General features: G+C 42.1%; 2 protein-coding genes across 5 annotated transcripts in view; both read left to right on the top strand.

Annotated features, from left to right (window-relative positions):
* ca10a (carbonic anhydrase Xa) overlaps nt 1-5,665 on the top strand; it is a 381,374-nt gene extending 375,709 nt beyond the window's left edge. For all 4 annotated transcript variants that reach the window (XM_074620663.1, XM_074620662.1, XM_074620664.1 and 1 more), the window contains 3 exons: nt 646-800; nt 1,057-1,231; nt 4,695-5,665. In XM_074620663.1, the coding sequence (XP_074476764.1) occupies nt 646-800; nt 1,057-1,231; nt 4,695-4,717 (353 nt within the window). In that variant the 3' untranslated portion in view covers nt 4,718-5,665. The remainder of the gene's footprint in view (nt 1-645; nt 801-1,056; nt 1,232-4,694) is intronic.
* Nucleotides 5,666-12,828: 7,163 nt separating this feature from the next.
* Nucleotides 12,829-17,317, top strand: part of LOC141758888 (sulfotransferase 2B1-like) — a 326,098-nt gene continuing 321,609 nt past the window's right edge. Inside the window, exon 1 of the mRNA XM_074620668.1 lies at nt 12,829-12,838. The gene's annotated coding sequence lies outside the window, so the exon portion shown is untranslated. The remainder of the gene's footprint in view (nt 12,839-17,317) is intronic.

The raw sequence follows: 17,317 nt of genomic DNA, 5'->3' as shown, positions 1-17,317 counted from the left end.
ACACACAACAGGATATCCCATCGGAAATATTGAACATGTTTAATATTTACGATTTGAGATCTGTGCGGCCAGGATGGACTCCCGAGCCGATCGGGGGATGTAAAAAACACTTAACATACCTCACACCGCGGGAATATCTGGAAAGATAATCTTTAGAACCATCAAAAAATCGGGGCTTTACTGACGATTATCGGGAGGGGAGAATCCGGCTCGAAATCGTCTTGATTCTCGTATAGTGTGTGACCAGCATTATGTAAACTCACAGCCTACGAGGAAAACACATTCATACAAATTTTTTTTTACGGAAAAATGTACAGAAGAATAAAGTTATATGTAACTTTAAGATATACACGTAGCAACAATACTTTTTTGACAAAGAAATTCTTAGGGGTCACATGAAGATGAGGAAAAGAACAAGAAAGCTTATCTGACTTTTCTGTAGTTTCTTTATTCCTGTGAAATCTGAGGGAAATGGAAAAGAAGCTCTTTGGTTGAAGATAAAAGTAATCTAATAAATACACTCTGTTCTTTTCCCCTTTTTTTGTGCAATCTAATCTACAACTTTGTTACAGATTGAAACTAGAATACAGTATCCTCTGATGAATCATTAAAAGGTCCCTCTTGTTTCTGCTTTTCTTTCTACAGATGATGCGTATCTACTGACTGGCCTGAACATAGAAGAGATTTACCCAGATACAAGTAGTTTTATCACATATGATGGATCGATGACCATCCCTCCATGCTTTGAGACCGCCACATGGATCCTGATGAACAAGCCGGTGTACCTCACACGCATGCAGGTGAGCCTCAGCCGAGAGACACAGCTCCCCTAAATTCACCGGGGATTGTCTGTCTCAGCCCAGGATTTTCTCTCTAACTGTTGTTCCGCCTGTGAAACATGTCAGCCTAGCGCTGAGGCTTTTACTCCAACACTCTTCTATTATCTAATCCACCATACAGTCCCACCTGGAAAATAACGCAGTGGACCAACACACATTTCCACAACCAACTTTTTACTTCTTTTTCTCTCCCTTCCCGTCTCTGTCTTCATCTCAGATGCATTCCTTGCGGTTGCTGAGCCAGAATCAGCCATCTCAGATCTTCCTGAGCATGAGCGACAACGTTCGCCCGGTCCAGCCGCTGAACAACCGCTGCATCCGCACCAACATCAACTTCAGCATGCAGGGCAAAGACTGCCCCAACAACAGGGTTCAGAAGCTACAGTACCGAGGTAGAAACGATAACTCAATTCACCCTCCGTCGACATGTCATCGCCCTCTCTCCATCTCTGACATTTCTCTTTTCATATATTTTGATGCAACACCATATTGCTCATGACATCAGCCAGCCCAGTCGCACAGCAGTTTGTGAAATAGTCACGAAATTGAATGTATAGATTCGTGTACATAGACATGATGGTCGTGATGGTCAGCACAAAATCAATTCGTATCCACGCAATTGTGAACCGGGAAGTATAAAATACCCAGGGGACCGGTGTTCGTGTCCCGTGTGAAACCATAAGTCAAAGTTGATTTATTTGTCACGTAACTTCCGTACTCAAGTTACAGGCACTTCTGGAGTTATTTTAGCCCAAACCACGATCTTTTCCTAAAGTTAACTAAGTCGCGTTGTTGCCCTAAGCCTAACCAAGTCGATATTTTCTTAAAATTAAATAAGTGGTTTTATTTTGAAAAGACTGGAACAGAAATTGACATGTGCGTCAGGTGTTGCTGGACATTTGTAGGAAAAAGCACAAAAAAATACGTTGTTGAAAGTCGCGCTAAGCATCACAAAAAAAAGAAATTTGTGTCTATGTACACGAATCAAATAGATAAAATTGTATGACTATTTCACAAACTGCCATGAGACTATGTTGCGTCAACAAAAATTGAACTACGGACAAATTCAGGTTTATTACAACACAGGGCTTCTGTTCATAGCTGGCCATTATTTTGCTTAGTTATGACTACTTTAACTTTGTACTCAACAAAGTGTTTGCAGAGATCTGGGAGCACAGCAACATTACTACTACATTTTTAGGAGCCCCAATGGGGCAAGAAACATGTAGTCAGTAGTAGAATGGTCAGTTGCTCTTGGAGGCTGTAAAGAAGCCAACAGTGATATCTTTCTAACCGAACATTAGCCATGGTTGCACACTGTTAGCCCTGAAGTGGAGCTGAAAATACAGGCGCTCGCGGAAAAAACGTCCCGCATTCTTCCCATTAAAAGCAGTCTACAGGCTGATAGAAGTAACCCAGAAAGTCGTGGACGGTGTCATTTTTTAGGTTAGATTACAACCTTTTCACACACAGAAACACACAAACACAAAAACTTACATACAGTCCCTTTAAACCTGCAAACAACTGGTAAAGAGGTAAGCTAGCTTGCTTACCCAAAAGCACCAATCTAGCTAGCTAGCTAGGTTAGGTTCCTAGCTAGTTAGCTACCTAGCTGCTATCAACCAGTGCAAATAATGTTAATTATTGATATACAGCATACTGCTGGTACTGTATGTAATTCTGTGAAAGTAGCTAAAGCATTTCAGCCAGTAGGCTAACGCTGATTAAATGAGTGCCAAAACTAAAAAGGAAAAATGAAGGAGTGAGAAATTGTGAAAGATAATTAGAAGAGTAAAGGCCATTATCATTAAGTTAGTTCATTTATTTTATCTTCTGTCTAGAGAGGTAAAGCAAATAGTAAAAGTATTATTATTGCTTCATCTACACTCTTATTACACTCACTATTAAATTAATATCAAATGTAAGTGCCAAGCTGGGACTCCAGCTGATGGTTGAGATCATGTAGACTGCAGATTAATGTGCTAAAGAGAGAGAAAACAGACAGCATAAAGTCAGATGGCTGGACAGTCAGAGCACCTGTTTGGCCCTGACTGACAGATCTGGCGGTCGGGAGGCTGAAAACTGGCTTGTCACAGCTCACTGCAGCCTGGGAGGTGTTGCTGCAGTCTGTCATCTCTCCTCCTCTGTTTCAGCCAATATATCTGGGCAACCGCCGCACAGAATGTTGAATTACACTCCTGAAGCGTAAATACGCTAAAGGCGAGAAGGTAGCCCCAGCCCCTGCTATTCGTCGTGTTACTGATTCATTTCTTTTGCTCAAGATTTACTGTCCTGTGGCCGACACACGCCGTGATTGTCTTTCTGTCTGTATATCTCTCTCTCTCTCTCTCTCTAGTTCTTTCTCTGTTCTGCTCTACTCGACCCGCTCCCCCTTAAAAGATGACATTCTTATTCTGTGCAGCAGTTCTGGGGAGATTTCAACCCTCCCCACCCGCCTCAGACCCTCGTGATCACCAGAGACCCTCAGAGAGCAAATCAAAAAAAAAAAACTAGGGTTGTCAATCGATTCATATATTTAACCGTAAATGAATTGCAAATTTTTTTTACCTGTTCAAAATGTACCTTAAAGGGAGATGTGTCAAGTATTTAATACTCTTATCAACATGGGCAAATATGCTGCTTTATGCAAATGTATGTATATATTTATTATTGGAAATCAATTAACAACACAAAACACTGACAAATATTATCCAGTAACCCTCACAGGTACTGCATTTAGCATAAAACATATGCTCAAATCATAACATGGCAAACTGCAGTCCAACAGGCAACAACAGCTGTCAGTGTGTCAGTGTGCTGACTTGACTATGACTTGCCCCAAACTGCATGTGATTATCATAAAGTGGGCATGTCTGTAAAGGGGAGACTCGTGGGTACCCATAGAACCCATTTTCATTCACATATCTTGAGGTCAGAGGTCAAGGGACCCCTTTGAAAACAGCCATGCCAGCTTTTCCCTCACCAAAATTTAGCGTAACTTCGTAGCCGTATTTATCATTTTCCCAACATGCTAGCATGACATGGTTGGTACCAATGGTTTCCTTAGGTTTTATAGTTCCATATGATGCCATTATATTCACTCTAGCTTCAAAACCGAGCCCGCTACAACCTAAAAACAGCAATTTGTTGTTGGTGTTAAAATAAATTTGCGTTATCGCGTTATCTTTGACAACCCCTACAAAAATCACAAAAGCAGACCTGCTTATTTAATTGTTCAGAGATTTAAAAAACCTTCAAGATGAAGTGGGGAGGTGGAGGGGGGGTTCTCATTAAAAGGGAAAATACATCTCTTTGGTGATTTGTGTAAGGTCAACCTTTAGAGCAGGATCAGCAAGACTTACTCCTCCCCTCCCCAGAGAGCTGATCATCAGGGTAACTGAAGGGGAAATCAGGGAGCTAATCACGCTGTGCATGTGTGTGTGTGTTTGTGTACTCTTTTATTTCCACCTGATGAAAGGAAATATGATTATGATAATATTGCAATAAATCCCATCTTTCACATAACAGCGAGACACCGTCGTTTTTATCGAATTACGATGTTTACCTGTGTTCTCGGCACCTGCTTGTTCTGGGTATAATTTTCTGTCAAAGCTGCCACTCCAAACATAACAGCACCGCCACCCCACACCCCACCCACCCACCTACCAACCACCCACCCAGTCACTTTCACTCGAGTGTCATCCCTTTTGAATTGTATGTTATCGCTAAAGATGAAATATGGTGCATAGGGAAGGGTGGCGAGGGGGGGGCGAATGCCAGAGAAATAGTTGAACTGTGGAGAGTGCCGCATATATAAATCAGTATTCTCACTCCTGTCCTTCTCCTCTCTTCCAGTGAACGAGTGGTTGCTAAAGTAGCCTCCCTTGGATGAGCATGGAGACATGGAGTGTCAGAGATGGAGAGCGGGACGAGGCGAGGCGGGAGGAAGGGGAGGACGTGAAACCCGGGCTTAAGGCTGCATCTCATCTAAGATTATTTCATGGCATTGTATAAAGACACTGGACATTAAACCGAATTAAGGAACTTTGTATTGCGAGCAAAGAGACTCTTCTTTTCATACATTGAGAACAGTTTGAACCCTCGATCTAACACATGCTAACAAGCCCTTTCCCCCATCCCCCCACACTGTACAACTATATCTACACGGACATTTTGATACCAATACTTTTTTGGGAGAAAACCAAAAAAAGACACTTGGAAACTTAAAAAAATAATAACGTGGAAGCATTTATTTGATAGCCTCCCAACCAATAGGACAACGTTGGGACTTTAAAGGCCTTTGTACATAAAAATGTGGGAAAACCCCCAAGGACTTTAAGTCACTGCCCCCCATCCCGCCGGTCAAGACGGTCAAGCGGTCAACACACGGTCTCACACGGACGTTTCATTACACTCACCAAACAAGGCATGCGATCGGCAAAACCAACCGAGAGGGAGCACAGCATTACCTTGTCATTTTTCCGAAACTAGAGTCATGTCACGGGAGATGAGCGAATATTTACAGGCTTTCTTACGGCCTTCGGAACAACCAGTGTCTTGGCCTCGTTTGTACATATTATAATTATCAATACTGCAGAAAAATATGTAAAGAAAAGTAAATGAATTAACATTCAAAAAGATATATTAAGAGGATTTAAAAAAAAAAGAAAAAGAGACGAAAAAGTTGATAATTTTAAAAAGCTTGGCGCACTTTGAATTCTGGAGCAGTTCTGAGCTGATGCCTTTTTTCTGTTTTATTGTTTACAATGGTCATACACTGTGTTTGAGTAATGTTATCAGCCCAATAAATGTGTCTGGAAAGTTCACTTTGGAAAATGCTTTACTAATATGAGGATTGTACCTGTACTTGTTTTGTACTGTTCCATATTAAATGTGTTGATATGTCAATAACCCTCCTCAGAGGCATGCTCAATGACACCGCCGTCAGCGAGAACGCGTATGTTCAGAGATTACAGTGGGATAACGCGGGTATCAGGGGTAGCGTCTTCTTCACGGAGCCTCTAAATGAACGGCACGGGGGATTGTCTTCTGCTGATAAAGACGCAGAGTTACAGTCTCCATTGTTTGCCCCGATACAGCTGAAGCTTATCAGCCGCGCACAGGAAGCTCCGTCAGGGTTGACGTGACCTGTCATAGTCTTTCAAATCAGCGGGTCACCAGGGGGGGCAGAGGAACCTCCTCTCCTGTGCTGATGAGGGTGCATGCCGAACAATACGGGTCCAATCCACAATGTTGTTTTCTCCACAGGGAGCTGATGAAGACCTTAGGCAGGACATTACAACTGGTTTATTAGGTGGTTATTGAAGGTCGGGGCATAGGGAAGACACACCTCACGTCAACGGAACACAACAGTGGATTGTGTAGAAGATGTATAGTTAACCCCAGGAACATGTTTCACTTTTTCAGCAAGGTCAATGACGCATCTGCTGGTGGGACAGCAGCCAGACGTGACGTTTGACTAACTTTTTGGCATCAGCTTGCGGAAGGCCCTTTCCTGTTTCAATATTTGCAACAATGCCCCCTTGCACAAAGCTAGCTCCTGACCTAAACCCCATCCAATGGCTTTGGGATGAACTAGAACAGCCCGTTCAGGTTCCTAAACCTGTGAAAACTGAAGTTTACTTTGAAGGGACACTATGTATGTAACAATATTGACACACCGTCCCTGGTCCGTCCAAAAGTAACGCAAAAGGGGCACCCCATGCGTTGGTCTCCGATGTCGAGGGGCACTGAACAAGCGGCGGTATCTGATGAGTTGGGAGTGAGAATGTGTCGACTGACTGAGCCGGGGTTTAAAGTTATAATCCTCAAGATTTCAGCCCTATTTCCCTTTATATACGAAAGTGGTTGCTGATATGGTTACAAGTGTTGTACAATACTACACGTATCCGGAACATTGGTGGCAGTAAACAGCATTTTTTTGTCAAACAAACAACAGAGAAGCAGCTGCTGTATCTGTTTATAGTACAGCCAAACAAACGTATCTTTAAAAACAAGTCATTATTGGCCTTTTTTGCTGTCATGCCATGGGCAACTGTATTGTGATTTTATGTTGAGCATGGCGTGAGTTTTCCACAAAAACAGCAGAGCACCGTAAGAGTGGCTGTTTGGTAAAGGAGGTGGAGGCCTGAGGCCTGTCACCTGCAGCTCACTGTGGGTGCTCCTTCTTGTTCCATTACTCCTCACAATATCTGAAACTAATCCACTCTGTTGTGTCCCATAAGCACAGCCGTGTGTGTGTCTTTCTCCCTCTCTCTTTCTTTTAACTTAGGCTTCTCTTTGCCGTCCTGGGACCTCTCTCTTTGTCCCCTGGCTGCCTCATTCCTGCATATTGGATCTGGATCTCCGTCCTCCAGGAGAAGCTGCTTGACATCCTCCTGGTTCTTTTCTTCATATAGACTATGTTTACGTTCCATGTATACTTCTGTCATTTTGATTGTCTAAACTGTCATTTTATTCTGTTGGTTATTCTGTACTCACGACATCTGCTGCACATCTGTCCATCCTGGGAGAGGAGCCCTTCTCATTTGCGTATCTTCCATTTTTTCCGGGTTAAAGAGTTTTTTGAGGCGGGAGTTTTTCCTCATCTGAAACGAGGGTTATGAAGGACAGAGGGTGTCGTATTCTGTACAGACTTTAAAGCCCCCTAAGGCAAATTTTTCATTAGTTATATTGGTCTATATAAATAGACTTGACTGGACTTGACACTGTCCAAAAATAACCCTAATGATCATGTCTTGTTTAGTGCCAGCGCTAATTGACCTTGGTGGCAAATACATTGCATTTATTGTCACTGCGTCATAAAAGCCACCCCATGTTTTGGTGGTTGAATGTTTTTAATGTGAACTAACATTACTGAGCCTAACTTACCTACTTTTAGCTCATTTGTAGCTTTTTCAACTCTTCATTCATTACTTTTAGCTAACTTTTACCTAACTATTTCAACTATTTATGTGTTACTTTTAGCACATTTTTAGCTTCTTCAACTCTTTATCCATTACTTTTAGCTAACCATTACAACTGTTTATGCATTACTTTAAGCTAATTGTTTTTAACAATTTCAGCTGTTAATTCATAACTTTTGGGGATTCTTGTACCATATTCTTGAATTGTTTCTTAACATTTTTAACGGTTCCAATGACATTCAGATTTATGCTGTTTACCTTTTCTGTTATTTCCTCCCATACTTAGTGTGGTGTTGCTGTTGTATCGGCCATTTTTTTTCTTCTGTGTAGCGTCGTATTCCACCCATAATGCATTGTGCGAGTCTTACATTCGTCACTCATAGGGAAGCTTTATGCTACAGGTACATTTAAGTATCTACAGCAAGTCTTTTGTGCAACTGCGCCCCTGGTCTGAATGGCCACACTTGAAGTCAGGGACAAAGCTTGCCATCATGGAGACAGGCAAGATGCAATGATTCATACTAATGGGGACAAGGGGACACTTCCGCACCGTCTCTCCTCACAAAAAGTGGTGGAAGTAGTAGCTCCAGATGGTAGCACCTCTGCACACCTGCATGAAGTGGGCATGAATGTCAGAATGTTTGTTTCAGAAAGTTACAAAACTTGATGGATGCACCTCCCCCGATCCCCCCCGTTGGAGAGGGGTGTTCAGACATCACATCGTCAAATATCGCCGCTTGGTCAGTGCCCCTCGGCCTCGGAGACCGACGCACGGGGAACCCCTGTTGCGTTACATTTGGAAGGACCAGGGACGGCGTGTCAATATACACTCGTTACATGTAAAAATTTGACATCCTGTCAAAACAAATTTCCGTTTTCACAGGAAGTTAGGTTTAGGCAACACAACCACTTAGTTAGGGTTAGTTAGTCACGTCAACCAGCTGTCGTGGTTGACGTGACTAGCGACTCACGTGACTCATGAGACTGACAATACCAAGTAGTCATGTGACTAACAACTGACATGACAAAATAGGTCAACTTTTACGTTCACACGGACCACAAACACTGGTTTCGTGGTTGAAAGTCTTATGTTTGTTTGACCCATCCACCACCCCTCCCGCCCACCTTTAACGCCCTATTAATACTACATCAGTTGCTTCGTCCGTTGAATAACGCCGTGGGAGGGTTTACATTGGAGTTAGTTGAAAACCCGGCTGGTCACATACTGTTGCTAAAGGGTGCCTCCATACAGTACGACGGTTTCCGATACTTAGGGGTACTTACCAAACAGTTGTATTTGATGAGTTGGAAGTGAGAAAATTTGGCTCAGACACTTCACTTTAAGTGTTAGGGTTAGGGTAAGGGTTAATTTATCGCCCAGCATCACTGGCCAACCTCAATAACTGTCTTACGATTGTGTGGATCTTATAGCAGCAAGTTGATTTTAAAAATGTCAGGTTTAGGTTCAACTATCCCATGTGCGTGTAATGGTTTGATGCCCACAAACTCTTCCCAAAATGATTGCACTTTTATGGTTTAAGACGAGGCGCACCAGCCAAAACGCTAAAGCTATTATACTAGCTCTATAAATTTTATAGTGCAACTCATAGAGCAGCTGGGCTAAGTGACATCTTGTCAGGGTTATTTTATTATCTTTTCAGTCCTGACTTTATATTTGCAATATTCCTGAGTAAAGGAGTATTGGTTTTATTTCAAATAGCTGGGAGCCTGTAAACCTCCAAAAACAGCCTCCTTAGCGTGCCGTAAGGGCCTATACTAAATCTCCTTAAAAACCCTCATTGGTTTGTTTTTCATTGGAGAAATTTAGTGGGACAGGAAATGGCTTTTCAGAGACCCAGTTAAGGGAAATAATTCTGAAGTAGTTATTGGATTCTTGAGGTTTTGGGGCTAGTTTTTTTTATCAAAATGCTAAAAATTTTAAGAAATTCCCCACAGCAGGGAACATTTATCAGAAGCAACTAAAATGATCGATATATTGGTTTAAACCTGAACACAGAAACACGTCCAGATGTTGATAGATTTAGTATCCAGCCTGGCCTTGTGTGTTAAGTGAATCACCCAGCCCTCCGTTGTGTGTTTCCGTCAACAGAACTCGGCTGCATCGATCCCTCTCTCTCCAGCCATTCCTTCATTATCTCCCAATGAATTCACGACGCCTCTTCTTCTTGTCGCCCTGCCCTAGAGAGAAATACTGCCTTCAAGCAGGTGGGAGTGCCCGTGCACATGTGCGTTTTCTGTTTGCTATCTGATCTGTACCTTTTTTTTTTTTTTTTACAGATCTGTAATGAAAAGATAGCGAAGGGGGGGAGGCTGAGGAGAGAGTTTTCAGAGGCCACCAGCGCCCAAGGTTATGGAGGCCATTATTCTACCTGATCTAGGAGATGCAGGATTGAGCTAAAGCTGGAGGACGGATAATAAATACGCCAAATGATTCACTGCCCCCCCCTCCCCAACCGCCTACTCTGGTTGACCCTCTCTCCACCACATACTCCAATCATCCTCTCATCCCAACAAATAATCAGTTCGACCCTCGTGACTCCGCAGTATACATCTCCTTGGACTCGACCGTTATCTGGCCCCTGCCAAAAGGAATGAACGCTACGAGGTGTGTATGAATTGCCGCGCTCAGATGTTCAGGAGGACACTTAATGATATTATATTAATACGAGCGTAATAAGGCGATGGCACGCTGGGAGCTAGACTGGAGCGGAACAGCTGCTGAGCCAAATCGAAAATGTGCAAATCTCCGTATGTGTGTTGACTCTTGAGACACACCTGTCCAGATGTGTCGCAGAAGTGGGGCTTCCAATCAGCCCCTGCTGCAGTGGAGTCAAACTTTTCTCCTTGATTCAATTAGGGGAATACTTGAGTCAATGCCTCTGGAAGCGAGGGGGCTTGATATCAATTATACTGAGTTTTTTTTGTTTTTTTTAAACCTCATTTATCTAGATTTGACTGGGTGTTTAGGCTTCTTTCCCACCAACAACTGTCTTCACACTCTGAATGTCACACAGTAATATCTGAGGTTCTGGGTCGGGCGGTTCAAACACATGACTTTCACCTTTCGGGACACTGCTGTTCATTTCCCGTGTGGAACCAAGTCAACATTGACTTATTAGGGCCCGAGCACGAAAAGTGCCAGGGGCCCCAGCGGTGTCCCTGGCAGGAAAAGTGCAAAGAAATCTATTATTACTTATTTTTCTGCTGCGGAATCGTATTTTTGAAGGGCTTGGGATGCATGAAGACTCCCAAAAATTGGTACACACCTCTGAACTGGCGAACATTGCATATTTCTGCAGCGATTGGGCTTGGGCGTGGCCAGCGGGCTCCATAGCTCCCCCCCCCCAATGCAAGCCAGAGTTGATGGGTGGTGGGATCATTGCTCTCATCTATAAGAACATATCAAAACATTTTCACCCGATTGGAAGTCAGCCATTTGGGATTTTGTGTGTTAGTTTTCATTTTATTGTAACTTAAGTTACTTCAGTACTTTACTAATGCCAGTAACAAAACAAACAACATACTTATTTTACATAAGAACCGTACTTATTTTAACCCAAAGCACAATCTTTTCCTAAGCCTAACCAAGTACTGTTGTTGTATAAACCTAACCAAGTAGTTTTGTTGCGTAAGAAAACCTAAAAACTAAGTAAACCTACATTCAAGGTTTATTTTAAAAAGAGACTGTACGCACGTAACAAGCAGAAACTGTACGTTTCCTGTGAACACGGAAGTTTATTTTAAAAAGACTATGCATGTAACGAGTGGAAACTGACACGTCCACAACTGACACTAGAGGGGTACCTAGAATGTCATAGTTAGTTCCAAGACGGCACTGAATGCCAAACCCATAGACTGTGTATAAGAAGTGGACGAAGTGGACGTAGTCACCGTGACGTTGTGGACTACGGTTTTGAAGCCTGGAGTTCGGTAACCGTCGCCATCTTGTTTTTTTTGCAACCAGAAGTGACACGAGAGGGTAGAGCTAAGTACAACCGAATGCTGAATAAGACCGGGGTACCCCCTATTGCGTTACTTTTGGACGGACCAGGGACGGCGTTTCAATATCGCTTGTTACATGCATAGTGTCCTTTCAAAATAAACTTCTGTTTTCACAGGAAGTTAGGTTTAGGCAACACAATCACTTAGGTAGGGTTAGGATACGGTCGTGGTTGACGTTAACTTCAACGACAAGCGACTCACAGGTCTCACGGGACTGATGATACCGACAAGCCACGTGTCTAAAAACTGACGTGAGAAAATAAGTCAACGTTACTTACACACAGGACACGAACAACGGCCTCCTGGTTGAAAGTCTTGTGTTTGTTAACAGATTAAGAATATGAATTGATTGATATGTTTAGTAGTAATATAATTTAATAGCAAATGTTTCAGTGCTTATGGATAATGCATGAGCGCAACTTCAAAAACAACACTTGACAAGATAAATGTGCATTACTTAGAAGAAGTAAAAGAAAACAATCTCCATCCACTGCAATAATCACTTGTAAAACTACATATTCATCAGGCTTGTTGTGATGACTTGCCCGTGAACTGCACTTGCTGTTTAGAAACAATTAGCGAGGAGATGATGTTTCAGTTTTGATTGTATGAATTTTTCCCACTCCAAAATTCCTCACAGAGTGATGAGTGCGGATGAGCTGTATAATCTACTTATTCCATAATCACCAGCCTCTTCTGAGGCCTCCGAACCGCTGAGAGCCGACTCACCCTGGACTAACATCACACTGTCTCAGAGGATGCTAATTAATTTTACCATTCATGTATTCTCACTCCCTTTGCAGCTCGGTGCTATTCAGACAGCTCTTTATCCTCCGAGACAGTATTATTACATACATGCTTTCCTTAATTTGTGCGGAGTGAATTTTGTCCCCATGGTTCAGCTGCCTGGTGGTGGTGGTGGTGTTACATCACATATGCAATCAGCTGGGACCCAAAGTTTAGGACCACCAAAGGCAGAGACTCTTTATCAAAACGAAAATAAATTAAAATGCTTAAGATACTGACAGGGATTCAGCAGCATACAAATCAGTCTACTGACTAATTTCAAAATGTTAACACCCAGCCCACCTTTGTAAGGCTGACATTAAGATGATGGACACAATAGTCATTAAAGTCTTTTACTTTGAAGCATTTTCAAAGTCAGCTACACTGGAGAATTTGCAAAAGGGAATTAACCTTGACGGACACGTGTTTAATGAGTCACAGCGTTTAAACGTAGGCTATTTGTATGGTCCATTATTTTAAGGGGTTTATTTTAAAGGTACAACCATGGGTGGATTATGAGACAATGGCCCCCTGGGCACAGACATGCAAAAGGCCCCCCCACCGCTTCTACCAAAGACACACAGGCTTTGTAGTTGTTTAGCTCCTTTTTGTAGTTGTTTTGTGTCTCTTTGTGGTGGTTTTGTGTCTTTTTGTGGTCTCTTTGTAGTTGTTTTGTGTCTCTTTGTACCGGTTTTGTGTCTCTTTGTAGTTAGTCTGTGTCTCTTTGTAGTTGTTTTGTGTCTCTTTGTAGTGGTTTTGTCACTCTTTGTAGTTGCTTTGTGTCTCTTTTTAGTTGCTCTGTGGTTGTTTGTAGTTGTTTTGTGTCTGTTTTTAGTTGCTTTGTGTCTCTTTGTGGTGGTTTTATGTCTTTTTGTGGTCTCTTTGTAGTTGTTTTGTGTCTCTTTGTACCGGTTTTGTGTCTCTTTTTAGTTAGTCTGTGTCTCTTTGTAGTTGTTTTGTGTCTCTTTGTAGTGGTTTTGTCTCTCTTTGTAGTTGCTTTGTGTCTCTTTTTAGTTGCTTTGTGGTTGTTTGTAGTTGTTTTGTGTCTCTTTGTACCGGTTTTGTCTCTCTTTGTAGTTAGTTTGTGTCTCTTTGTAGTTGTTTTGTGTCTCTTTTGTAGTGGTTTTGTATCTTTTTGTGGTCTCTTTGTAGTTGTTTTGTGTCTCTTTGTAGTTGTTTTGTCTCTCTTTGTAGTTGCTTTGTGTCTCTTTTTAGTTATTTTGGTCTCTTTGTTGTCCAGCTTTGAGGCCTTTATAGTTGTTTAGCTTCTTTTTGTCCAGAAATGTTTTGTCTATGGTTGTTTCGCCTCTTTCAAAGTAATTTTGTGTCTCTTTGTAGTGGTTTTGTTCTCTTTGTTGTCCAGCTATTTTTTGTCTGGGTATGTGTATAAATACAACAACATTACACAGACATTCCGCGTGTCATGAGTACGCATTTTAGCGTTTTCGCGTATCTTTTGCTTTTATCGTTTGTATGCCACGCAAACGTCCACAGTTAGGTCCAGGCAAGAAAACAACTTAGTTAGTGTAGTTTGGCTTAAAATAAGTAAGTAAACTAAGTAAAGTACGGAAACAACTACAGACAAACACGTGAAAAATGTCACTAACGTAGCTTACAAAACAAAATACCGGTCAACAACGGTCTCGAACACCGGTCTCCTGGTTAAAAGTGCGGTGTTTGTTGGACCCATCCACCTCCCCACTCGCCCCCCCATACGTTGTCTTTTTCACTTTTTATACTACGTCACTAACTCTTACTGTAGCATTTTACGTGGATGTGTTTACATTGCATTCAGTACAGGATACATGACATACAAATACAAATGACACGCGGAAATCAAGAAAACGCGTACTTATTCCACGTGAAACGCCTTGTGCATTATCGTGACACCGTCTTTTGAGAACGGGCTGCAGACGCGAGTCAGTCGGTGCTCCTCTGTTGCATGTTTCAAAAATACTGGGAGGGTTCCAGCACAGTTTTGAGACCTGCAGTAACCCTTTAAAGCCAAACAGAATTCATAAACAAGATGCTGATAGATTACATCTTCACCTTTGCTACTGTTACAATGCAATGTTGTCTTCCCTTTACTTGATGCAGTGGCCATTAACAGTACATTTAAAATAAAATATCTCATATTTCCCTATAAACATAAGTACATCCACACTGTACCTGAGTCAGATGAGGAGCTGCCATTAAGGATTTACAGGCTACCATAACCACACTCCATACATTATAGCCACACAGAGCTCCTTATAAACTTTGATGCAAATTGGGTAGAAAAGCCATTAAAACCCACTGGGATATTTGACCTTATTAAGTACTTCTAATGTCTTATGTGCATTTTACTACAACGCCAGGCTTACAGCAGCTCTCATAATAACATAATGCATTATGTATGTGTTATATTCAGGCGTAGGTATGCGCTTCAGGGAAAGAGATATTGAGCATATCAGATCTAGACCTCATCTTTTTCTTTGATTCCGTCTCCACAGAGAGGTGCTGGATAATTTCAGTGCCGTGCCACATCCGCAGCGTCTACCAGACCAGCCTATAATGAAAGCACTGGATCATCTCACCGGGCTTGTGGAGTAAAACGGCCCAAACTAATGACACGTATGTTGTTTGTCCTTCAAAACCACGTGTAAAACACGTGTAATGGGTTACTGAACTATATTGTGTCACTGAGTACACACTGATAGTATACAGACTCTCTCTTCGGTCTCACACACAGATAACGGCCTTTAGAGCTCTAAAACAAGCCTGTTCTATTGCTGCGTGCCATAAATTTCCTCCAATGTGTGTAGCTGTTTTAACAACTCAGCGAGTGTCGCTGGCTTGCTAGTAACCAAAGGCATAAAGGCAGCAGTGGGGCAGTGAAACATGAAGGACTGCTGCCTATATTATGACCTTCCTCTCTCCGCCTCTCCTGCTTGCTTTAACATGGTTTTATTAGCCAACAGATGGGCTGCCTTCTCTTTGCTCTTTAAATGGCTGTAGCCTGCAGCTTCAGAGAAAATGCACATCTCCTGTGGGCTGTTTGGTTTGAACTCCTCTGCTGAGAACGGACAAGTTCATAGAACTGGCAGTTCTCGGTGTAGCGTTGAGTGTCGTCGCATGTGTTTTGCCAGCCCAGTCGCACAGCAGTTCGTGAAATAGACACAAAATTGTATGTATTTTTGGCAAACGACGAGTATGGGAGGAGGTCGTGGTGGATGTATGGGTCAAAAAGCACAGGACTTTTGCCAGAGAGTCTAGTAAAAATGTTTCCTGTGATCACAGAAGTTTATTTTGAAAAGACACTATGCATGTAACAAGCGGAAACTGTACGTTTCCTGTGAACACAGAAGTTTATTTTGAAAGGACACTATGCATGTCACGAGGGGAAACTGTGTTTCCTGTGACCATGGAAGTTTATTTTGAAAAGACACTGCATGTAAGAAGCGTAAACTGTACGATTACTGTGAACACGGAAGTTTATTTTGAAAAGACACTAAGCATGTAGCAAGCGTAAACTGTGCCATTCCTGTGAACACGGAAGTTTATTTTGACAAGACACTTTGCATGTAACAAGCGGAAATTGCATGTTTCCTGTAAACATAGAAGTTTATTTTGAAAAGACACTATGCATGTAACAAGCAGAAACTGTACGTTTCCTGTGAACACGGAAGTTTATTTTGAAAAGACACTATGCATGTAACAAGCGTAAACTGCACGTTTCCTGTGAACACGGAAGGTCCAAGCGTCGGTCAGCTCGAGGTCAACCCGTGGACAGCAGGTCTTTAAAAGAATGAATAATTAAGGCCATACTGCCCGCACTGTAACAGCCTTGCCAGCAGCATGGAAATAATCTCTTGATTTCTTATTTTATTACCTATTTCTCAGTTCTTTTTTTTTTTTCTTGAAATCCAATTAACAGAAGGAAGGAGCTCTGTGGCACCACATGCATCAATTATTCATTGTGGGTTTTTTACAGCGGATTCCTGGGAGTTCCTGTGAATATTAAAGACGTGGGAGCAGCCGACAGGCCAGATGTGTTACATCGCTCTCATCTGACAGACCTCTCTGGGATTCAACCAGTGCCTCCTTTCCTCTCCCCCCCATCCACTTCTGCCAGGCAGCTGTAAAGTCAGAGTTTACCCGGGTCTTGTTGATTAGTGATTAAAGGCTGAGAGGCAACTGGATATGAAATTTTCATTATTATTTACACTGTAAATTATTTCACCGTGCATTCACAGTAAATTACTGGCTACTAGTTGCATCACTTTCACAGTAAGATACTGTATCATTTTTACAGTAAGGTATTGTGAAATGACAGCTTTGTACTGGGACCTCACAGTAGTTATGCCAGTATATTACTGTAATTTAACAGTATGCTGCTGTAGAATTACTCTATTTAAAGGTCCCATATTATGCTCATTTTCAGGTTCATACTTGTATTTTGTGTTTCTACTAGAGCATGTTTACATGCTGTAATGTTAAAAAAACAACTTTATTTTCCTCATACAGTCTGCCTGAGTACGCCTGTATTTACCCTTTGTCTGAAACGCTCCGTTTTACCGCATTTTGACGGAATTGCAACAGAATTGCGTTGCTAGGCAACAGCTTGGGTCCATGTGTACTTCCTGTCAGCTGATGACATTCTCATACACTGCAACCAGGAATAAACTGGGACACATTTAGAATGTTTACATTTAAAATTGTGTCAATGGTCTAAATATTGTATATTCGTGACATCACGAATGG

The sequence above is a fragment of the Sebastes fasciatus genome, chromosome 20 (genome assembly GCF_043250625.1).
Source record: "Sebastes fasciatus isolate fSebFas1 chromosome 20, fSebFas1.pri, whole genome shotgun sequence".
NCBI lineage: Eukaryota > Metazoa > Chordata > Actinopteri > Perciformes > Sebastidae > Sebastes > Sebastes fasciatus.
This window is presented reverse-complemented; position numbering and strand designations above follow the sequence as displayed.